The sequence below is a fragment of the Caloenas nicobarica genome, chromosome 25, assembly GCF_036013445.1.
Source record: "Caloenas nicobarica isolate bCalNic1 chromosome 25, bCalNic1.hap1, whole genome shotgun sequence".
Classification (NCBI taxonomy): domain Eukaryota; kingdom Metazoa; phylum Chordata; class Aves; order Columbiformes; family Columbidae; genus Caloenas; species Caloenas nicobarica.
This window is the reverse complement of record NC_088269.1, coordinates 2,491,273-2,514,808: the sequence shown is the minus strand read 5'-3', so window position 1 is coordinate 2,514,808 and position 23,536 is coordinate 2,491,273. Positions and strand designations below refer to the sequence as shown.

Here is a 23,536-nt window from a genome sequence, read left to right as displayed (position 1 = left end):
GCGAAGCGACGCGGCCGCTCTCCCTCCCCATGGCGACAGCTGCGCACTTCCGCCCACCCATCATGGCGCCGGCGGGCGCACATCCGGGTACACCTGGGCGGAGCCAAGTGCGACCCAACTCCGCCCCCTCGCCCATCCCGCGCCGCCCATTGGCCGGCGCGGGCGCTCTGCCCTGGCCCGCCCCCTGGTGGCTCCGCTGGGGGTGTCAGCGGCGTCGGCGGCGGAGCGGCCGCGGGCGCGGGGCCGGGATGAGTGACCTGCGGCAGCGGCTCGGCCGGGAGCCCGGCGGGGCGCGGGAGCCCGACGAGAAGGTGGGCTGCGGGCCGGCGGAGCGGCGCGGGGGGAAGGCCGGGGAGCGGGGCGGCGCCACTGCGCGGGGATCGGCGTGGCGGGGGGGACGCGGGGCCTGCGGCCTGCAGAGCGCGGGGGGACCCGCGGATCCTCCCGCGTCGCCAGCCCCGTCCCGCCCGCACCGTGCGGGGCTGCCCGTGCTCTCGGGGAACCGTCGCTTGGTCTATTTGCACCTCCCCCCCCCCCGCCCTCTGCCCTAAAACCGGCCCCGAATGAGCAAAACCCGCCCCGGGGAGAGTTGGTGTCCGGGGCTGCACAACCGGCCCCGGATCCCCCGGAGATCGAGGCGTAAACCGGTTTTGTGAGGCATCTCAAGTGGGGGTTACAAACCCCGCAGGTGCCCTTAGGCAGGACTTTGGTACCTCCTAAGTCATCCCTGCAGCGGGGCGCAGGGTCTCCATCAGTTAATGAGGTTTAATGAGGTTTAACGGTTCCGTTTCTCCGAAGAGCCGTGAAAAGAAAACCCGACTCTTGCTCTCCTGTAATGTCTCTTCTGTTCCAAACCCGAGCCCGGCTGGATGCTCTGAGCTCGGCAGTCGCTCCGTGCGTCGTGTCGTCGTCATCGTTGGGAGGACCAGGAGGAATGAGCAGTGAGCAAAACTTTATAAATAATATTTCCAGGGTGACAGAGAGCGAAAACCGGAGGGAAAAGTGGTTCTTTGCTGCGTTGGTGTTTATTGTGGTGTCTTGGGAGCGATCCCATGCTCGTCCCTTTGCCCTTAGCAGCATCATATCGATGTTCCGTCTGCTAATGCGTGAGGTACACTGTTCGGAGAAGTGTGAAATCATCAGCCAAAATGTCCCTTGCAATTTAAATGTCCCATTAAACGCTGCTTTGAATAGCAGTTTGGCACCTGCCGGGAGCTGCACGGTCAGGTTTGAGGAAGATTTATTGTCCTGGTGTGATTAGAGAGAGAACTGGGACACAAAGTGCTGACCAAATCGCCTTGGTGTAGATCTGAAATTTCTGCCTTTTTCGTAGATCACATGAAGTTCTCACACATCCAGATTTACTGACCAGCAATAAGATGGCTCCAATTTGGTTGTTGTTGTGCCTCAGGCAAAGCTGTTCTCCTCTCGATAAGTACATTTGTCTCGCTTGGAATTTATTTTGCAGCAGCAAAAAAAAAAAAAAAAAAAAAATCTTCAGGGACTTTTTATATTCCAGAACTTTTGTGGGAGTTGGAAGACGTCCCTCGGCCGCCTGGAAGGACTAGTGCGCAAACAAAGCTGCAATCTCGCTTTAGCTCCTTGCGCTGTGTTCCTAAAGAAGGTCAGAGGCCCGCTATTTTGAGTGCAATCTCGTTATCTCCGGGCAAGTTTGCTTTTTAGATAGAACGAGCCTTCTGAAGGACCACTCTGGTATTACCTTGGAGTCGATGACTTCGAGTGGCCTTTGGTAGAGAGAGGGAACGTTTGTGTTCTGCTGCTCAGCCTCAAGCAGCTCTGATGAATTACAATAGAAAAAAAAAAAAAGAAATAAAGATGTTTCTAAACGGAGGTGCTGAACATGACATCTCTTAACAATAGAAAGCAGTTACGGGTGGCAGAGAATTTCCCGAAACTGTTGAAATCAAGCCTGGTAGGAGGTTATTAGCAAACCCCTGCAGCATCGCGCTTTCCGTGGCACTTTTCTCTTTCCTCCCCTGAGATCGAGCCGTTGTGCTTTTAGCGCTCAGGAAATGCTTGGCAGAGCCTGGGAATAACATGGGGATAAAGCCAACGCAGCCAAATTGCTCGCGTGTTTATCAGTGGTCGGGACCCACCCGGCGTGTTTCCCGCAGGTCTTGCTGTCAAGAGGGGAGATTCCCGTTTCTGCCTTGTCATTCAATTAGCCTTGCCAAGAAAAATAATTTATTAATACGTATGGTGCTCTACGGAAACCCTCGTGTCTTCTGAAAAGAGCTCTCGGCAAATTAAAAGAACAGAGTGAAAAGGAAATGTAAACACCGAGGCTGGGTTTAAGATTAGACCCCGGAAAGTTGCATTTTGTACTTGTTCCCGCTTTGCTGTTTTGATAAAGGAAAGCGAGGGGGCTGGTTTCACTTTCTGGTCCTCTAACCCTTGCTCAGCGTCACGGCTTTGATGTTTTCCTGCTTCTAGCTCAAACCGTGCGGCTTCGGTCGAGACCGGCGTGCCAGAACGTTTTCAAATCGATTTGTGTTCAAGCTGTTGTGCAACACACGGTCTTCGTCTCGGAGGGAACAAGGCAACGGCTGTTTGGTCTGATCAGTGAACTCCCTCTGATCTCTGCAGTGCAAAAACAAGGATGCTCTGATGTTCTTTGTGCTGGGTACCCTTTTTCTTAGCCCAAAGGACTCGGGTGCTCTTAACTGTTGCTGTTAGTGTACAGAGATCTGAGGTCAGATGAGTGAAACAAGTTCTAGTTGTTACCTTACAGATCCCGTTCTCCCCTGGTCTTTCAAGGCTCGTTCCTTTGCTTTGTAGACTCATTAACTATCTAAAACCAGAGGTCAATGCCTTCTTTCCTGCGTTATGTGCATCCCATTAAATCACATTTTCCCTTCCAGCTTCCAAAGAGAACAGGAAAAGTGCAAAATGCAATTGTTTCATGATGCACGCGGAGCTCCTGAACGCTTCTGCTGGTTTAATGGGATTTTAAGATCATTTCTCAATAGTGGTTTGTACTTTGTGTGACTTCACATTAAGGACAGAGGGTTTCTTCCTTTTCTGTCCTTTTTTAGGACATCGTTGCGCTAATACTCTGAAACCCAGGGGGACTCCTGGACATCCCATGGAAGGGCTGGAGGGCAGGTCTATTTAGAGGCTGCGGATGACACCGCTGTGTCACTTGTGCCTTTATTTACTGACCCCTCTGGCACTGGAAAATACCTTTTGTCGCTGGAAAATACCGTCCCTTTCCAGAGAGGTGGCAGCTGCAAGAGCAGATGGCAGCGGTTCTGGGCAATGGCCCGTGCGGGTGGATTTTTCCACCGTGCAGCGTTCGGCACCTTTTTGCTCCCCCAGCAGCTGAGGATGCTCTTCTTTTTATGGGGAAAAAAAGGTGACGGTGATTGCAGGAGTGTTTCTTCGCTGATTCTGCCTTGAAGAGCAGGTATGAAGGGTGCAAAATGGAATATTTCTGCATTTACAAAGGATTCAGATGAAGACATTTGTTTTTTTCCAGCCCAGCTCTGCGGTGGATGGACAGCGTGACTTTTCATCTGGCCACATCTGTATCCTGTGGTACAAAAAGTGCGAGACTGGCCTCCAAGCCTCATGACTTCTTGTGCTTCCAGGCATTTTGCGAGACTTCTCTAGTGATGCAAAGTGCTTTGAAGATGCTGAGCGAAGTACATGCCAGGTATTTGAACGCTGGTGCTGACAAGTAACAGAGCTGCTCGTAGTTGGGAGTTTGTGATACCAAGATGAGGTTCTTGTAGCACCAAAGCCACTAAACCACCGCAGTGGTGCCTCTCTCCATCTTCAGCCGTGATTAAGAGGGGCAGAAGTACGAGTCCATTTTCATACCCACCCCAAAACCTTATTTTTTAATAGCTCCTAATGTTATTTTGGGCTTGATACCAAGCATCAGTTTGCTTGGCTTCTGCTGAAGCTTGAGCCTCGTTTATTCTTGATGGACGCTTGCAATCTTGGGGCCAATGTGAGAACACATTTCAGGCTCCCTTGCTGTTTGATGCTCAGCTTTACGTGTTCCTGCCAACAGGAGTGCGTTGTTCTCTGTTCCTGTTAATTGTGGCGATGAGAAATTGGACTTATTGTGTTTCTAATGGAGCTCATTTATAAGTGAATTTAAGACCCGCTCTGGAGCTGGTGAAAGTGCCGCAGCCTGCTCGTCGTTTCCATGGGCTGGTGTTCGACTTGACCGCTGTTCCTTTTTGCAAAACGTGCAGAAACTGCCTGTTTCTTTGTGCATTTATAGCGATGCCAGAGAAGTTTGATCCCAGGGAGATTCCAAGGGTTGGACAACCCCACCTCGAGCTCTGAAGGAGGTTCTTTCCTTCCCGCTTGTGCCCGACAGAGCGAGCACGGAGACTCCAATGCTCAGGTTAAACCCCCCTAAATACACATTGCTCTTCTCTTACTCAGCCTTTTGGATAGCTCAGAGCTGGCTTCTGTTCCCCATCCTTACTTAATGACTCGATGATTTATTTCTGGCCGCTCTGGAGGGCTGCGTTCCCGAAGCTTGCGCCTCTCTTGGCAGTATCAGAAAAGCCATGGCTACCGTTCCGCTGTTTTCCAAAGTGTCCCCGTGCGTCTCGGTGGGACTGGGAGCTTCTTCCTGAGCTACCTTGTTGGCTCCCGACCACATCTCGTTACCGTGTACAATAAGGTCAGCGTTGTGCAGGGTGATGGAGGGAGAACGCGGCTCATCCGTGGCTCCCGATGGATATTCCTCCTGGTTTTCTCCCCTCTGCATTGCAGGTTGACGTCAGGGCTCTTCCTCGGCGCACAGACGGGCTGTTTTGTCCTCAAATGGTGTTTCTGCTCGCCCTTTCGAAGCTTGGGACGATGTGCTGGGGCTGGTTCTTGTGAACGGAGGGGTGTTCGGTGCCGAGTTCCAATGAGACTTTTGCATTTCTCTTCCCAGCGGGGAGAAAAACCGAGGAGCGATTTCACTGTCAACCGCGCACCAGGCGTTAGGTGGCCAGAAAACCATTTTATCCTCTTGCTTTGAAGGAGCCGTGATGTGCACCAGGGGACACCCTTGGAGATAAAACCTTTAGGAAACCAGCTTACGTGAAGACACGGCGTTTCCGAGCAAATCCAGCTTTCCTTTCTGAAAAACAAGGATTCTGCCGCTTTTCTTTGTATTGGCCAGGACACATCTGCAGGAATTTGGGACAGAAAATTACCACTTGTGCCTATCAACAGTTTTAGTGTTTTCCTCCAAAATGTGTCCCTCCTGATAATCTGCTTGAGTTTTCTCTGATTTACATTTTCCAGGATTATAAAGGGCCATGAAAATTCACAGATTTCTCTGTAGAGCAAGTCATGGGATAGTCTGTAGGTTCATGCTCATACCCTGTTTCCCCAAAAATAAGACCTACCCCAAAAATAAGCCTTGGCGTCATTTTTCAGGATTTTTGAGGATGCTTGAAATATAAGCCCTACTCCAAAAATAAGCTCCAATTCATTAAAAAAGTCAATTTAAATAGTGTCCAGGCAGCTGTACATGTAAAGAAAGGCATCTTTTGGAGCAAAAATTAATCGAAGACCCTTTACTTTTGGGGAAACAGGGCAGCTGTGACTTGAGAAAAATACTGATTTGGGTTCATCAGGTTTACATCTAAACATCCTGGTCCAAATCCTACATGGCTCCATTCCTCCATCAGTTCAAATAAAGCCAATGGATTGACTGGTAGAGAAATGCGAACGTTGTGGTACCACCTTAAAGTCAGCAAATTAAAAAGACTGGTGAGATTTTTTCTTGATTAGGTTTTGGAAAAAATATGTGTAAATCCAGAGGAATTGAGGGTCAGAAGCCATCGGCCTTGGCACAAAGCAAAATCCGATTTGGATTCTGGATTCTGATTTGTATTCTGGATTCGGATTTGGATTCTGATTCGGATTCTGGGCACTGATCCCATCTCCAACCCATCTCTGTAGTTTCAGAGGGGGAGGCAGGTTCCTTTCTTAGCGGTAGGAAATTCTGGGTGAGCGCCAGCATCACCAACCTATTTTTACTCATTTGTATACAATAGCTTCTAAAAAGGACATGGAGCCATTTACCTTCTTGATTTCCTGGAATAAACAGACCCCAGACTGGGAGTTTTCTTAATTCTTTCAGCCACTGTGCAAACATTTATGCTTTTTGTGATGTTATCTTCTAACACTCTCCATTTTTAATCATGCCCTAATTTCCGTGCATGCTTTCAACTAGAATATGGCGTCTTTTTAGGATGGGAAAGGGATTCCTGTGTATACATAACCTTTTGTTGAATTTTTTGAGACAACAAATCCAGCAGTCACCACTAGATGCCAATTTGCGGGATGGGGGGACATGAGAAACTTGAATTTAATTTCACAGCCCGAGAAGTTCAAGGACGTTCCTTAGACCAGCACCAGGACCTGAGCTGCGTTGTGCCCACTTGCAAAAAACCAGCTTTTTTTGAACCTTAGTACAGATCAAGCCTGGATGCTTGTTTGCTTCTTGTGTTAAAGGTCTCCAAAATTCTCTTTTTTCACCCTTCCGAGCTCGTAAACCTCTAAAAGAGAATATCCTATAATAGACTCATTATATTGGCCTTGATCTTGCAAATGTGCTCGGGGATGAGAACTGCAGAGCGTTTAGTACCATTGGTCCCTGTTGTTCTCGCTGCCGATTTTATTGCCTGAAAAAGCAGCTCTGTTTTTCTCTTTAGCCGTATACTTGCATTTTCCGTCGCTGCTTTTTGTTAAAATCTGGCGGGGAGCCTAAATAAAACAGCGCCTCGCTGCGAGAAAGGTGCACAAATAATGGGATTTCTTCAGCTAATTTAATCTACCGGCATCGAATACTTAACCGTATCTCTGTATCGGGCAGAAAATTTTTGGCAGGGAGATAACTGACTTGTTTCTATGACAACTGAGATCATGTCTTGGATACCGGGGCAAAATTAAAAGAAAAAAAACGCTCACAGCTTCCGCTGCGAGAAAATAATCTGAAATGTGAGCACAGATTTCTTACCTCATGTTTGCAGGAGTTAAGTTGTTTAAAACAAGCTAAGACAACTTATTTCTCCATGTATTTTCCTTTAGGATGATAAAATATTTCTCCACAAGCGTTGTGTAGATCTACTCATTTCACAAATATAACAAATAAGTAGGTTCTGGCTTTTTTTCCTCCATCTGCTCTGGTTCGTCCATCGAGACAAACATCCCAATCTGTGGGTTTTACTCTTCTCATCGTGACCTGTGTAGAAAGGAATGAATTAGGATAAAATATATGTTGCTGTTTTGATTTTATTCCCGCGTTAACTTATTCCCTTGATTGAGGAGCCTTCAATATCGAGATGATAAATTGAAGCAGCGCTGGGTTTGCCTACAGTGCTGGACAGGCAGATTTGCACAAAAAAGAGCCTTTCAATTTAATAACTCCGTGTTGGTAACAAAAGCCAATAAAAGCTACCGCATCTGATTGTGTTTTAATAGACTTGATGCTTACCCTGTAAAATAAATGGAAAAATAAAGCCGGATTCCAAGGTGACCGGAGGGGATGTTTGCTTTGCTCTTGCTAATGGGTTGGCATTGTTTTCCGGCTCTGCATCACGCACAGATTTCACGTGAGCTCTTTGCTTCGCTTTTAGGAAGAACCTAAGCAAAAACCAACAAAAAAAGGCAGGAAAAAGGTCCATGGAAGGGTAAAGCAGAGAGCGCGGTCCGGTGGCTGGGAGAGGAGACCGCTCGCAGGTTTTGGGTTGATATTCTGCAAGGCTGGGTCTCTCCAGGCTTTTGTTTCAAGGGCAGAAATGGGAGAGAACAGCGCAGAAGAGGCGTTGGAAACGTGGATTAATGGCAGAACGCCATCTCTTAGACGCAGCTTCCCTGAACCGCCGTTGCGCCGGCACCGCGGGATGTGGCATTTGCAGTCTGGGCCTTAAGCCGGCCCAAACCACGAGCTCTTCGCAGAAGCACCAACACTTAGAGCTTAAATTTGCACCGGCGACAGCCTCGGCGAGCATCACTCACTGGCGCTGGTGCTGCTTCGCACTCTTTGCTTGCTGCTGCAAGCTTTTTGGTGGAAAACCTTGTTATTTGGTGATTATCCTTTGGGGATGGGGACGTGTCCGGCTCGGGCAGGTTGGTACGGAGGCAAAGCCACCGCTGGATTAAGTAGCCCAGCCCAGGCTGCATCACGCTCAGGCTTAAACAAATTCTTTAGCATCCCGCTCAGCTGCTTAAACTGGTGATTTGTGGGCTGATGGGTGCAATTTGCATAAAAGGTATAAAAATAGTGTCAATTACCGAGTCCGCTCCGGAGCCTATATCTGGCACAACGTCCTATATAATCTCAAACCCTGTTTCGGGGAGAGATCCAAGCAGGGAGACGAGCCGAGTCCTGATGCTGCTCATTTGTTTTAAAAACCCAAATATATTAAAATGTACATTTGCCCTCACTTGGACTGGCCATTTCTTCCATCAGGGAAAATGTTTTTTTTCCACTTCCCATCAGGCTTAAATTGAGCAAGCAAGACACGTGGTGGCAATGAGTCCTACATTTAATATTGAACCCTGACAACATCCCTTTATCTTGACAAACCTTTCGATTCCCTGCTTTGTACTCTGGATTAGCTCGGTTGCAACATCCATTTTTTCTGTCTCCTGGGTGCAGTTGCTTCCATCCTTCGTGCTCTTTCCCTTCCTTTGGGTCTCTGAGCACTTTGCGAAATTTCAGATCATAATTTCAGGAATAATTTGCCGGTTTTGCAATCTGTGTGCTTTGGGGAATAAAATACAGGGTTGCTGGCTTGGATCTGCTCCCTAATTTCAGTGCTTAGTCCTTTTATCGCGTGGCTGGCGAGCCTGGGACTTGGGTGAGATGATGTGATTATAGTAGAAGTTCTGCTGAAGGTTTTTGGTTTTAGCCCATACAAGATGATGGTGGTTGTCCTAAGTACATAAGCACTTCATTTCCCATTTGATGAATCAGCCACATTGATTTTTCTTTTTTAGAAATGCGCAACAAGAGAAGCAAAGCTCCAATTTCCTAAACATAATCCGGAAGACCAGAAGGAGAAATGGAGTTGGGTCAGGCTGGAGTTTTTCTCTGTTATTCTGGTTGCTCACAGGGGGCTTCTGCAGAGAATCCTTTTCTTGGAGAAAACATTGCAATGGGAAACACGGACTGGAGCTAAATAGGGGGCACTGATTTTCCCAAAAGCTTAAGGACAGGGCCCTGAGCTGTGCCCTGCTCTAGGATGCCGAACTCACCGTCTTCAGGGAATTTTATAATTTCCAGTCTTTTTCCCTGCTGCCGTTTGCAGCTGCCTTATGGATTTGATCTTTTGTGTGTTCTCAGCTACACGGCACCAAATCTCCAAAGTCCAAGGGACAAGTAGATCTTACAGGTCCGTGAAAAAAGAGCTGAAAAAAAATAAGCCGAGTTGCATTCCTTTGCTGTCTCTCCAAACCTGGCAGAGGTGTTTAATTTTGCTTTTCCTGCGAGTTCGCCATCTTTTCCGGGAGTTTTAAACCAGCCCGTGGTCTGAGGATGAGCGCTCCCCCGGGAATCGCCTTTTCCTTCCTTGCTCCACGGAGTGGGATGAAGCGCTGCTGCTGAAATGAGCAGCAAAACGTGGAAATTCAGATCTGTTCTTTATTCAGAAGCTGGATCGGAGGAAAAACGCTGCTGGGGACAGGGCACAGGACTGCCTGGCAGCCAGGAGGTGCTTTATGATCCTGTTTCCATCACTGACCTGTTGCAGAGCCTTCAGTAACCTGCCTGGATTTGTTCACCCCCTAAATCCAGGGCTCTGCTCGGAGCCGAGCGCTGGAGCACAACAAGGGTCAGGGAAAACATGTGGATTTCTTGCCAGTACCTCAGGTTTCTTCGCTTGGCCGGAGAGGCCGGTTGGGCCGGAGCGATAAGCCGCGCTCTTCCTCTCCAGCTATTTGAGGATGGGCTCGGTGTTATTTATAGTGCTCGCCTGGAAAGTCAGCGCTTGAAAAATCCGTCTGGAAGCCTCGAGCCTGTCTACTCGGAGGTTTTTATTTCTGCCTAACTCGGGTGATGTTGCATACTTGGAGATCTGCCTGGGGAACGGGAGACGTCGTAAAAATTCCTGCTAACAAGCCCGTGTCCCTGAAGCACTTGGAGATACTTATTAATCAACCGCGAGGTGTCTTTAACTGTTCAGAGGGAATAAATCCTTTTCTGTAGCTGCAGTGAGATGGATGGAGAGGAAACCCCATCATGTATGTCACTTAAAAACACTTGATGTTGTTTCTCATGGGTATAACTCCACTAATACCCAGAATATTTTCTCCTCTTTCTCTCATTTCAGCAGAAGCAGAGGGGTAGTAGGTCCGAGTTTCTTCAGAAAGTGCCAGCACCGTGTCTAGTAAAGCTCTTTATCTCTCTTTAACTTGCAGGAGTCAGAGTCTGAGAACAAGCTGGATGGAGAGACAGCATCAGACAGCGAAAGCAAATCCGAATTTGGAGGCTCGCCCCCGGTGCCGACGTCGGATGACACTCCAGAGGTCCTGAACCGAGCTCTCTCCAACCTGTCCTCAAGGTAGGACGCCCTGAGCATCCTCCCCTCCAGTGCACCTTCCTGGGGCTTTCCTGGCCCCGGCTGGAGGCTCAATAAGCAGCTCTCGAAGCGCTTCGCTCTCCTTCCCTGCTGGGCGAGCAGGAAGGTGGCCCGAGGCCACAGGAAGATGACGGTGACACGGTGACGATGGCAGGAGAGCAGAGAGCAGCGCTGGGGCCGCCGTGCGTGGGAGGGGACGGGCGGCAGAGCAGCGCGGAGGGAGGTGGGGACACAAGGCGCTCGCGTTTTTCTCTGACAGCGCTCTCGGCAAAGACTACAGCTGTGGTGGGTTTTAACCATTAGTGCGACCTACTTCTGCAGGAATGCTTGAGAAAAGCAGGCTGGCAAGATAGGATTTAAGAGCAAACTGGGAATGTTCTCTGCAGGCTGCTTGGGGAGGAAAGCATCTTATTCCTATCACAAAAGTCACTCTTGGATGTGCTGCGAGGATGGGAGAGGCTCACGGCAGGATCTGCTGGAGATGAGCGAGGGTACAACATGCCGGGGGGCCTGTGTGTCCTCTAGAAAAGGGGTGCAGAGAAGGGTCATGGTCCCCATTTTATTTGAATTTACCCTGCAGCTTGTCCAAAGTGTGGGAAAGCTGTAGCAGACGCTCTCCTGTCCCGTTTCGGTGCCCCTGGAGATGCTCTGCACCCGGCTGATGCTTTCTGCGTTTAGTGAGGCTCATGGCAGGGAAAACTGAGCTGATCTGTAGCCAACAAGGCCTTTGTCAGTGTATCAAGATCTCTCTGCAGCACCGGAAGGAAACTTGGGGTTTCCAGATCTCGTTTTCCTTCCTGTGATGTGCAGAGAGCAGAAGTGCTTGTCTTCTTCCTTGCTTTGTTCTGACTTTCTCAAACATCTTTCCTTCTCTGTGGCCTAGATGGAAGAACTGGTGGGTCAGAGGCATCCTCACGCTGGCAATGATCACCTTCTTCTTCATCATCATCTACTTGGGACCCATGGTCTTAATGACGATTGTAAGTGCTCCGGGGAGACGCCCTGACGTTCGCAGCGATACTGGGGAATGTTGCAGCTCAGAGCCTCATTTTTCAGAGGTCCTTATTCAGCTTTCTGGATTTCTCTCTCCGTGGGGGAAACCTGGAAGGAATCTGTGACCACCTGCCTTGGCGGTCAGTGTTTCGCTGCAATCGAAACTAATAAAAGAGGTTGTTAGAAACCTCCTGCAGAGGCAAGGGGAGGGAAGAACAATGTGGTGATCTTCCCATGTTGGATTAGGAGACTCCTGCCAGACTTTTGCTCTGCCCGTGCATGTTTTTTATCTCCTTGAGGAAAGAGATGTTTAACCACCAGGTATTACAGCTTCCGGGTGTCTTTTTGTGCAGGTGATGTGTGTCCAGATCAAATGTTTCCACGAGATTATCACGATCGGCTATAACGTGTACCACTCGTATGACCTGCCCTGGTTCAGGACGCTCAGCTGGTGAGTTTCGGGGCTGCTCCCCTCCCCACCTCCAAACCAGACGCTCTGATCCCGATAGATCAATATCTTGAAAGAGCCCATATTGATCAAGTTTTTCCTGTTGTTAACGAACCGCAGAATTTAGAATCCCATGATTTGTCCATCGATGGGTGTCACCAAACGACGTGGTTGCGTGGGTGGGATGGGAGTTTTTAGGTGGTTGTGGAACAGGGTTGGACGTTGGGACTCAGGGCTGGGGAGGGGACGGGAGCAGTGTTTTCAGAACGCACAGAGCGAGTGCTTTTAGGATGCCCAAGCTCGTTGAGGAGAGTCAACTAAAGGCAGAAAGTCCCTGTGCATCAGAAGGGCAGAACAGGACCTGGGTGGTGGGATCGCCAAGTGGAGCTGAGTGATGCAGCCGCTTGTTTGAATGAAGGTGACATTGCTAAACTGGGGGACATAAAGCTCTGGCTGTCACTTGAAGCAAGCCCTTAGGGATCAGTCACGTTCTGTGTTTCTCCAGAAGCCATTCAGGGTTCCTGCTAATGAGCATCTCCATCCTTCCAGGTACTTCCTGCTCTGCGTAAACTACTTTTTCTACGGTGAGACTGTGACAGATTATTTCTTCACGCTGGTTCAGAGAGAGGAGCCCCTGCGAATTCTCAGCAAATACCACCGCTTCATTTCTTTCGCCCTGTACTTAACAGGTAGAGACCACATTTTCTGTTGGTTCATCTTGTCTGGGCTGGAGGGAAGAAATCTCCTTGGACTACTTTTGTCCTCAGTATTGTGTCCAATGCTGTATCCGTAGCAAATTATTCCTGTTCGTCACTGATGCTGCAATGTGGTTGTGTGGTTAGAGTCAGGGTGGCAAATCTCTGTGGAATAAACTCTGTAATTTGTATGTTGATTGTTCAGCTTTCCAGTGGTATTTTGTGACTTCCAAAGTCCACTCCACATTGCTGCTTTACTCAAGTAAAATCCTAAGGAGCTGTGCAATGTCATGGTAAAAAAGTCCTTCTTACTGTTGAAGATACATTCCCACCATTTACTTTCTCTTCTGTTTCTCATCAGGTTTCTGCATGTTCGTCTTGAGCCTGGTGAAGAAACACTATCGCCTCCAGTTCTACATGGTAAGGACAAGCACAGGGCCTGGCTGGGTTGGAGGCAGGAGGAGGAATAACCCAGGCTGTGTGAAAATGTTGGGTAGAGAATTCCATATCTGTAGATGCTCCTGTGCTGGTTTTGCATCGTAACGCTGCCTGAAGGAAAGTTAGTCTGAGCAAACTGTGTTTTTAGGAAGGCGGCTCTGACCAAGTTCCCCTGCAAACATGTGTTTTCTTCTCTCTGCATTTGGGGATGCTTTTAAGAAATATCCTGCAAGCTGACAGGGCTGCACAAAGCTAATTGACTCTTGTCCTTTTCCCAGACATCGCTAAGGCATTGCTCGTGTTTAACCATCGACGCAGCTAGTTTTGCTTTCCAGTATATTCAGCTTGGGTATCTAGCAGTCTTATATAGTCAGAAGGCTGAGATGCATGGGATGGGGGAGCTAAAGAGCCTTGGGTCCAGCAGAATTCTCCCCAGTGAAGGGCTTGAGCTGAAGAATATGCCCAGAAATCACTACGGGTGACTGTTCCCTGCTCCTGGTGACTCTCAGTGTTCATTGCGGTGAAGATGTACGAGCCGTTTGGTGTCCGCGGGGTGGTTAACACATCAGATTTCTGCCACGCTGCACGCGGGTGGCATCTCGGGGTTGTCTTCTCTTCCAGTTCGGCTGGACACACGTCACGTTGCTCATTGTCGTCACCCAGTCGCACCTCATCATTCACAACCTCTTCGAAGGAATGATTTGGTGAGTTGGCCCGTGTTCCCGAGTCGCTTTGTTTTCTGCAGCCTCAAATGAATGACCGTGTTCTGAGTTAAAACTGTTACTTTATAAAAAACCAAATGGCCAAGGAAAAGGTGCTTCCTTGGAGGGACCAGCCTGTTCAGAATAGAAAAGCAAAATATCGAGCGATAGCTCAGCAACTTAGGACTTGTTCTGTGCTCCTTGCATCGCATTAGAGGGTGAGATGTTGATGTGGTGGCCCCACTAAGCATCTTAGGAAGCAGCCGCTCATTTATTTAAGTCTTGGAGTTGTCTGATCTTGGCACTTTCCAATGCTTTGACTCTTCGCCCATCTAGGTTCATCGTCCCGATTTCCTGTGTGATCTGCAATGACATCATGGCCTACATGTTCGGGTTCTTCTTCGGCCGCACCCCGCTTATCAAGGTTCGTAACGCTTTGGTGGACAAAACACACATTTTGGCTCCTTTGGAGTCTTAGTGCTGTGTTCCCTCATCTCCAGTTTTGTGGCTTTTTGTGGCTCTGGAGCAAGGCTCCAAATTAAACTCCATGCACGTCCCAGCGTTCGAGGCTGTGAAGTGAAATGAGTCGTTTCAGACTGAGATGTTAGTGTCACGTTCCAAGCAAACGCTGATTTATTGGTTGTTTGCACCAATTTTTATTTGCCTCGGCAATTCCCGAGCGAAGAAAGGCTGCACAGCCGTGCGGAGATGTACGGTTTGTGATTTTTTCTCTCTCTCTGGCAGCTCTCCCCAAAGAAGACCTGGGAGGGTTTTATCGGAGGATTTTTTGCCACCGTTCTGTTTGGATTGCTGGTAAGTAAGTAGCAATCATGGTGCTTATTTCTTTGGTCTTTTCGCTTTGTAGGATGACAGAATTTTGTCTAAAAAATGCAGTCAAGCTTTGAGCACTGGTCAGAGACTTCACGTTTTCCCCACTGACCAGGACTTGAACTGGTTGGGCTTTGTTGTGCTGATCCTGCAGACAGACAAAGTTTTTACTCCCTGTTAGACCCTACGACGTGTTCATTACAATAATTACCCTTGAAACTTTCTCCTGCCGCCGTTGGATGAACGCTGGGCATCATTTCGCGGGCTGTGTGGGGAATTTGCTCTTGGAATATTCTTATCTGTTTTTATGATGATCTGCGTCTAGTTATTTCCATTGTCTTGGCCTGTTTGTACGCGGCTCTGGTCACTGCTTGCTGAACACACGCACTTACTAAACGAAAATGCTTACTCTGCCTTTAGCCAATTAGTGCTTCTCAGGAGATTAACCTTCTTAATGAAGCTGGGAGTGTGGCTCCCTCCTCGCCACGTCTCCTTGAGTGGCCTTTTCCCTTCACAACGGCTCTGCCACGTCGCTCGGGGAAATATTAATCCCGTTTTCTCTTCCACATCTCTGTGTCTCCTGCCAGCTGTCCTACGTGATGTCTGGGTACCGGTGCTTCACCTGCCCGGTGGAGTTCAACAACGACACCAACAGCTTCACGGTGGACTGTGAGCCGTCCGAGCTGTTCCAGCTGCAGGAGTACAACATCCCCGCCGTGCTGCAGTCCGTGCTGGGCTGGGTAGGACTTTTCTGTTTATCGGAGCTTATTTATCAGGATAGGAACGCCAAGCAAAGAGATCAGGGCTTTATTTGTGTGGCCTTCAAAGGAACGTGACAAGGGATGGTGGCACATCCATAAGAAGGGGGAATTTAGCTCCATGTTGGTTGGAGACTCAAAAGAACTGTCCCAGGTTTGATGAGACATTAACCCACTTGAAAACCAACTGCTGTAAAGCCTGGAGAGCACAGAAAGAGGGGTGGACAGCGCTTTTCTCCTTGAAAATCCTTCTCTGACCCATTTTTCCTCCTGCAGAAGACGGTGCGGATGTACCCTTTCCAAATCCACAGCATCGCGCTCTCCACTTTCGCCTCCCTCATCGGGCCTTTCGGAGGCTTCTTTGCCAGCGGGTTCAAGAGGGCCTTCAAAATCAAGGTGAGGATGCTGAAGCTCGTTGCCATTTTAAACAAGAAAGACTAAATGTTTGCGACTACTCCAAACAGTTCCTGTGCTCCAAGGCTGGGAGCTCTGGGAAAGGTTGGTTTGGTCACAGATAAAATCCTGGGGCAGGATCCAGTTTTTTTCACTGAATGGGGAGAGACCTTAACATTTCAGCTGGGATATTCTAAACTCTGCTTCGGCGCAGACCTTGAGGTAGAGGAAGAAAGACTCAAGTCAGGAAATTTTGCAATCTGAGGCTTCCCTTGATGTGTTGCAGGCTGGTTTTACGTATAAACAGTTTGCTTAAGATGCCTTGAAAGGCAAGACAGGGTTGCAGGAGATAAACATCAGCCTTTGGGTGACAGACCTGAGTTAAACCTTGATGTCCCTCAGGCCCTCGTAGTCTTCATCGAGGAGAAACGTTTAAAACCAGGGAGAGATTAAACAAAACATCTTCTTATTCTTGGCTTTTGCCTCCTGGGAAGATGTAGAGCAAGGGTGTGGACGTTGTGCACAAAGCAAGAACAGGTCATGGGCATTTCAGGCTGCAAAATCCAATCCCTTCTGCTTTGCGCAGGACTTTGCCAACACAATCCCAGGGCACGGAGGTATAATGGACCGCTTCGACTGTCAGTACCTGATGGCTACCTTCGTTAATGTCTACATTGCAAGTTTTATCAGGTAATTTCTTGCTTTGCGGTCAAGTTTGGGGGCCCTGTCAAAGCCAAGTGACGTACAGGCTTGTAATGAGAGATACTTGTTATCCCTGGTAGATTAACCTGGAAAATACAAGATAAAGAGATGAAATGGAGGTTTGAGGAAGGGAAGCGTCTTTCAGCAGGGTCATGCAGAGCTGGAAACACAACCCTCATTTCCCAGGGTCTGTTATTCCAGTCCCTCGGAAGCTCCTCTGTGTCCCTTCTGCATCCCTGTCAATCTTGAACAGGGATTCCGGAGTTGAACGAGCAGAAAACTCTCATTTTTTAGTATTAACAAGTATTCTGTAGCCAAGCATAGAAGAAAGCCCGTGGGCACATAAAAGATGTACAGAAGGAGTTGAGGAACTGTCTTTCTGTCGCTGCTTTGATTTTTGAAGGGGGAGCATCTGCTGCTAAGGGAAAATGCACAAACCTCTTGAAACAGATCGGGTTTGGGGTGAGTTTTTTTGTTTAAAGTTCAGCATCCCGTGCCTTTTGGATCCATTTCCACATCTCACATGGAGTTCAGCTCCCTGGGTAGAACCGGTGAAGAAACGGGCAACACAATTATTACTTTAAACCTATCATTTTGATTAAATTGCACACGGGTTCCCAAATCGCTGCGGCTTAGTGATGCGACTCACCGCTAACGATGTTTTTGCGTTCCAGGGGTCCGAACCCGAGCAAACTGATCCAGCAGTTCTTAACCTTGCGGCCGGACCAGCAGATCCACATCTTCAACACGCTAAAAGCGCATCTTGTCGACAAGGGGGTGTTGGGGAACCCAGAGGACGCGTAGACAGCCGGGCGATGGGAACGGGACTGCAAACGGACAAACCCCCTCGAGGAAATTCCTGGCTCGCCTGAAGACAATAACAAGGCCTCATTTCACTGTAACTTTTCTTCCTTTCTTGGTAAATGTTTGCATTTGTGGATTTTTTTTTTTTTTAATATATTTATATAGCTTTGGTTCAAATGAGCGAAATCTTGGGTTTGTAGCTGAAAAAAAAATCAGAGTTACGGCTCGGAGGGAGCGTTGGGTGAAGCGGGAGGGTACGACTGTCCTCGTGGTCTGTTCTTAAGCTTGGGCAGAGCTGAACTTTTCCTGCGAGCGTGTTTGCGCGGGGGATACGCGAAGCGTTGTCCGGTGGTAACTGCAAACGCAATGTGAATTTTCCCAAAACCCCACATTTTTGCCTGTGCGCAGCCTCCTCTGTGCACAGTGAGCACAATGAATTCGAAGAGGATCTTGTACTAATCCAGCCACATTTTCTCTGCCCAGCCAGGCACCTGCGTCTATTTTCACTTGGTGGGTTTTTTTGCAGTGCCTCTCACATCACCGCCCCTTTACAGCTGATATTTTGGCAAATAAGATTTTTGTAACCAATTAAACTAGAAACAGACTGAGGACAAGGAGTCAAGAAACTGGTCGTTGCCCGTGGGAATGTGGGGGGTTCAAAAACTGCATCAGGTAAATAGGTTTTCAAGAACATTGACGTTTCATCAAGTAATTCCTGCCAAGTAAGAAAAACCCTTTAAATAACTTGGTTCTTTTTTACCCCCTCAATAACCTTTAAGAAACTTTGACCCACGCGTTTTCATTTCTCGATGGTGGGAAATGCTGCACTGGGGTATTTTAAGTAATTTAGAGAGCGGTTTCCAACTTGTTTTGTTGGTTTATTTTTTTTTTTTCTGAAGTTCGCTGGTTGGGGCTCCAGCACCCGCCGGGTATTTTGTTTTTCTTTCAGGGATCATGTCTATCACCTGTTTGTTACTTGAGTTCTAGATGTCGTGCTGCTGAGTTGATCATGGTCTGTGTCGCATCATTTCAGTCCACGTTCATTTACCTGCAGGTTTCTGTCCTGCTTCGCTTACTCAATCTTGTCATAAATAGTTTGTACTTAATAGCTGCAAGTTCTAAGTGCTTTTCCTTTATTTTGCCACACTTTTTTTGTTATTTAAAAATGAGAGCCCTAAAGATTGCAAAACTTCTCTCTTTGTGATCAGATAGCGAAAATATCTCCGGTTTCTACCTTCTGCAATGTTCCCAAACACACGATGACTCCGATTTTACTTCTTTCCGTAGTTTGTGTATGGGAGAGAGAAACTTTACCTTATTTTAACCTGGGGAACAAGTGACAGGGAAAGATAATACACAAGTACGTGGCTGTTTTCAAGCAGTCGCTGTCATAAACCTTATACAGAGACACCCCTGTATGGAGACATGTAAACGCTGCAGGCAAGCTGAGCATCGCCGGAAAATAAACCACCCGAAAGTATTTCGTAGCTCATACTCCGCATTCTGATTCTGCCACTGCTTTCATTTACTCCGAGTGAGCAACACAGCGCGCGTGTAAATACATTAATAGATACCGACCTCTCTCTTCGAGGACTCTTTGTGTCGTAAGCTCCGCTTCGTCCCCCTAAACAGGAACCTTGGGGTGGAAGTTTGTGCCCGTTGCGCTGAAGATACAGGTATTTGATGGAAAGCACAGATTGCGGAGGAGAAGGGGCCGTTCCCACACAGTATTTCCAGCGCGGTGCTGGGAAGGTTGGTGTTTCTGGCCAGCGTCAGGACCGCGGCGAAGGAGCCGCTTCGTGATCCGTGGGGTGGACGTAGAGTCTTTCCTGGACTAGTTGTGGACACTTTTCCAGCTTGACTTAGGCAGGGATTTCTTGTCTATCGATGTAGAGGATATCGGCCCAAGCCCGTAATTTGAAAATTGAAGGGGAGAATTAAGGTGCTGCCGTCTTGGCTGCGTCCAAGGAGAATATTCGGTCCGCGTTTTCACGACAATTTGGCTGAGTTGAGCTGGGCACAGCGAGGGCACCTCCGAGGAGCACCGGGCTGGGACCAGGGCTGGATGTGACAGCGTTTTGTGTAGTCCCTGGAAAGCTGTATGTCCTGGGGGTCGGACAAGCTGGTGCTTTGCTGGATCCTCCCTGCCCGTTGCCAACATCTGCCAAAATCCCTGGTAGGGTCAGAAGTAAAAAAAAAAAATCACTGTTGGATCGTGAGGCAGTCATCAGGAGAGGCTACAGCGTTGATAAATCTGGCACAAGTGTCCTGCTCTTTATAGTAAGAACTTGTTCATATGGGTCTTTAGCGTCCTGCTCCTCTTGCTTTATACCTTTTGTACCTCTTTAGTTGTAATTAGCGGGGCAAAAATCAAACTCGAGGCTTTTCCTGCCTGCTTTTCGAGTAGCATTTGGGCCTTTTGGCAGAGTGCAGTGCTGGATGTGGACACTGGAGGGCAGAGAAGCTGCATTTAGCGGCTTCTTGGGGCTGGGAGAGAAGCAGCAGCAATAATGCCTGTGGGTGGCTTTCCTCGCAGCTTTATTCTTGCTTCCTTCCCTGTTAAAGGAGGGATTTCCAAGCCTGTTTTGATCCTGAAGGGTAAAGCTCCGTGGAAGGGATTTAAGATCCCGCACTGGAGTTTGGTGAAGTGACTGGGAACTGCATTTGAGACACGGGAGGAGGGAGGGGAGGAGATGAGGGTTGTGAAGATGATTTGCGAGCGGTACAGCTGAATTTGCTGACAAATGCAGGTGAGCACCGTGGTGTGTTCTCCGTCGGGTTGTCCCCATCAGCCCAGCCTGGGAGTGGCGTTAGTTTGCTGGAGATATTTCAAGTTAGACTTAGAAAGTTAAGAGGAGATGAAAAGCTGACGTTACCAGCTCTGGCTGTCCCTAAAGGAGTTAACTGTGATGCCAAGGGATGTGTAGCAAGACACATTGCGCCTCTTTTTGTTGCATTAAGCCTTGCAGGACCTTGGTGATGCTGCAGCTCTCACCAGAATTTTGGTTGATGTAGCTGGTGCTGCTGGAGGGGCCAGACGCCCCAGGGGTGTCTCAGTGAGGGATGCAGGGATGCTCACGTGGAGTTTTTCCAGCTGCTGGATAAGCCAGATGCCCCAGGGACATCTCGGTGAGGGATGCGGGGATGCTCATGGGGAGTTTGTCCAGCTGCAGGGCTCGAGCTCAGCATTGCACAAGAGATTTTGTTCATGGTGGCTCTGCCAGCAGCAAGACTACTCCTTGTGCCGAGCAAGAGTGTATTTACGTGAGCGTATTTAACATGCAAAGGGACGGCACGTGGCTAGAAAGCTGCTTTTGCATCACATGAGAGACTCCGAACGTTCACGACGTTGATTTGTTGGTGGGTGATGAGCAATACGGGCCGGGTGCCGGTTTGGTCGCGGTCGGAGCAGGCACGGCGGGGTCAGGGCTGTGAGGACGAGCGCTTGGCAACGCTCTGATGGGAATTGGTTTCTCCAAGTCTGGTTGTAGCCCAGATTCGCTTGCAGATGGGATGCACAGCCTGCAAAACATCAAAACCTAGTTTCTGCATAGGGTACCGTATCCTGCGCGTGTATTATTTAGATATTCTGCAGGGTGATGGGCTCGAGTCCGCTGACACCGATCCCAAGGGGCAGCCGTTGCCTTGAGGTTTCTGGTACCTGTGCAGCTCCTGAAGCTGGAAATCATCAGCTAACGCTTGGCACCAAGTTGGGAATATCTGATATTCCAAGTCGTGTCTCGTGTTTCCGATGCGCACAGTGAGTTCCCCGAGCATGGGGGAGCATCTCTCCCTTCCCCAGCTCCTCTGACCAGCTTTGGACAAGACGAGGAGGGCAAAGCTTTATGGAAAACACCCATCTGGTCCATCCAGACCCTCCTGGGACAGGCATTTGTCACAAAAAGCACCGAGTGAAAGCTCCCGTGGTTCCTGCCTCTGTAACAGCCCCGGAGATGCGTTTGTACCACTGTAATCTTGGCGTGCTCCTGTTCTCCAGCCTGCGTGTGTTTCTACCGCCCGCTTCTTTCTCTGTGCATTGTTCTTTTGATTCATGTTTTAGCTACACATGTAGAGTTGCCTTTCTTTGACTGAATGTCTGAATGTGATATATTGTATATTTTAAAGTATTTACCCTATTTATATACTATATGTTACTGTTAAATAAATATAAGTTCCATTATCTGTAGTGGAGTTTTATTCAGCGCTGCCGGCGAGCAGGGGAAATGCTGAAAAGCTTCTTTTCATGCTCTGTAATGCAGATTGGTCTATTTTAAACTTAGATTCCCCCGTTCCTTGCCCTGTCACTCTCCTTCCTCAGAGATATTCCTGGTTGTGGCGAAGATCCGACCATCCGTGACCCGCACGAGGAACAAAACCGGCTGCGTTTCCAGGGCGGTTTGTAGTGGAAGCTGCGATTGGATCATATCAGCCCATCTTGATCAAGTGTTGGCACCGCTGCACCCTGAAAATCACCTTGTTTTGCCCTAAAGATTTCACTGGAAACATGAAAAACTGTTGGAATCCCACTTAGCATAAATGATTCCTTCCTTTAAGCCGTTTCTCTTGACTTGCGTAGGGTTAGGAGAGCAGAATCCTTCTGTTTACCCAGCAAAACATCCTATTTTTAGCTCTCGTGATATTTTGACTGTTTTTGACTTATCAGCTCAGCCCAACCAGCCCTCGTTTTGCTTCCTGTCACACTGCGTGGGCATTTTGAGACAAATTCAGCCTCCAACAACAACAAAACATGATGCCTTCTCTTTCTTTAAAGCAACCTTGCAAAATTAAAGCCCCAAATCTCCCGCCGCCCTCGCAGGAGTCGGCCAGTTAAGCAGAAAATCGCTGAGCGGCACCGTGCAACATTCAGCAGTCCTATTAAGCAAGTAGACGCCGTTACCAAGAGATCTTAAAAAAATCCCTTGGTGTTGTATCTTTTGGAACAAGAACTCTGAAATCTCCGGCCGGCAGCGTGAGTCAGACACATCATCTGACGGCCTCTGCGGCCAGTGAATCCGTATCGCTGTTCGGCTGAAGATCCCTCCTTTTTCTCTTTATTTTCCTCCCCATCCTGTGCTTGTTTAATTAAATCACCCGTCGAAAACTGCAGATTCCCAGGGGAAACCCCGGCTGTGCTCCACGCTCGGACAACAACTCAAACCAAGACCTCTGCGCGAGGTCTCGCGCAACCATCCAGACATGAGATCCTGAGGGAAAGGGGATGGAAAACCAAAACAAACAACTTTACGGGCTGAGATTTGCCCTTTTTAAGTTCCCCTGGGGCATTTGGTTCAGCCTGCCCAGCTTGATTGCTAAAAAAAAAAACCCAATATTGGGATGTTCTTGCCCAAACGGGGGGGCAGCCAAACAGCTCCGGGCGCTTCGGAAGGGCTCGTTTGGGGTGCTAAAGGGTATAAATGACATGATTTTGGGCTCGAACGTTTGCTATTTCCTTTCTGGAGGAGGGGAAAATGCCGCGTGACATCCTGTTCAGGGGCAGGTGGGGAAAGGCAACTGTTCACGAGCTGCTACCGGGCTCTTGTAAAGACAAAAAAAGAAAAAAAACGCAGGTTGAAGAGAAGAAAAGACTCGAAATGCATGATTCCCCAGAGCTCCTAGAGCTTTCTGCAGATATTATTAAGGAGATGAAAAAATGATGCTAAATTCAGGGTTCGTTCAGGGTCCTTTGCTCAGGGTGGAGCAGAAACGGAGTTAATTCAGGCGGTTTGGGTGCGGAGTACTGGGGTTAATGTAGCTCAGGTTGGAGCTGCTCCATTGTGACAGCGCCGTTTTCCACGCCGACACATTCCCTGGGCTTTCGGCAGCGGAATATGTGAGCCGGGGATCTCTGAGCTGGCCCCGGTCACCGCTCAAAGAAACGAATCCGTTTTTTCAGCTGCGATTCACCCAAATCAACCCCCCAGGGCAGTCAGCGCAGGCTCCAGCTCCTCCCCGGAGAGGCGCATCCTCAATTTATGCAACTGTGCTATAAAAATCCCCTTTGCGAGCGGCTCGGTGCGTCCCGGCCGTGCCGGCTGGGCTGCGAACCAGAACGGGAACCGCCGGCCGCGTCCACACGTCGCCGGTTCTGCTTCTGTTCGGGGCAACTTCCCTTTGCAGGGCCTGGGCTTTCCTGGTATGGGGGGACCAGGCTGGACCCCCCATTGGCCCCTCCGGACACGTTGCCCTGTCTTGCAGCCACTTTTGTTGC

General features: G+C 48.8%; 1 protein-coding gene across 1 annotated transcript; it reads left to right on the top strand.

Moving 5' to 3' along the window:
- Positions 1-200: 200 nt before the first annotated feature.
- CDS2 (CDP-diacylglycerol synthase 2) lies at positions 201-21,491 on the top strand. The gene is made up of 13 exons (XM_065651585.1): positions 201-311; positions 10,408-10,550; positions 11,452-11,548; positions 11,915-12,012; positions 12,559-12,698; positions 13,066-13,124; positions 13,764-13,846; positions 14,180-14,267; positions 14,588-14,656; positions 15,259-15,411; positions 15,706-15,825; positions 16,409-16,512; positions 17,199-21,491. Exons 1-13 carry the CDS (start codon positions 249-251, stop codon positions 17,326-17,328), a joined length of 1,347 nt encoding a protein of 448 aa, XP_065507657.1. The 5' UTR covers positions 201-248; the 3' UTR covers positions 17,329-21,491.
- Positions 21,492-23,536: the final 2,045 nt, after the last annotated feature.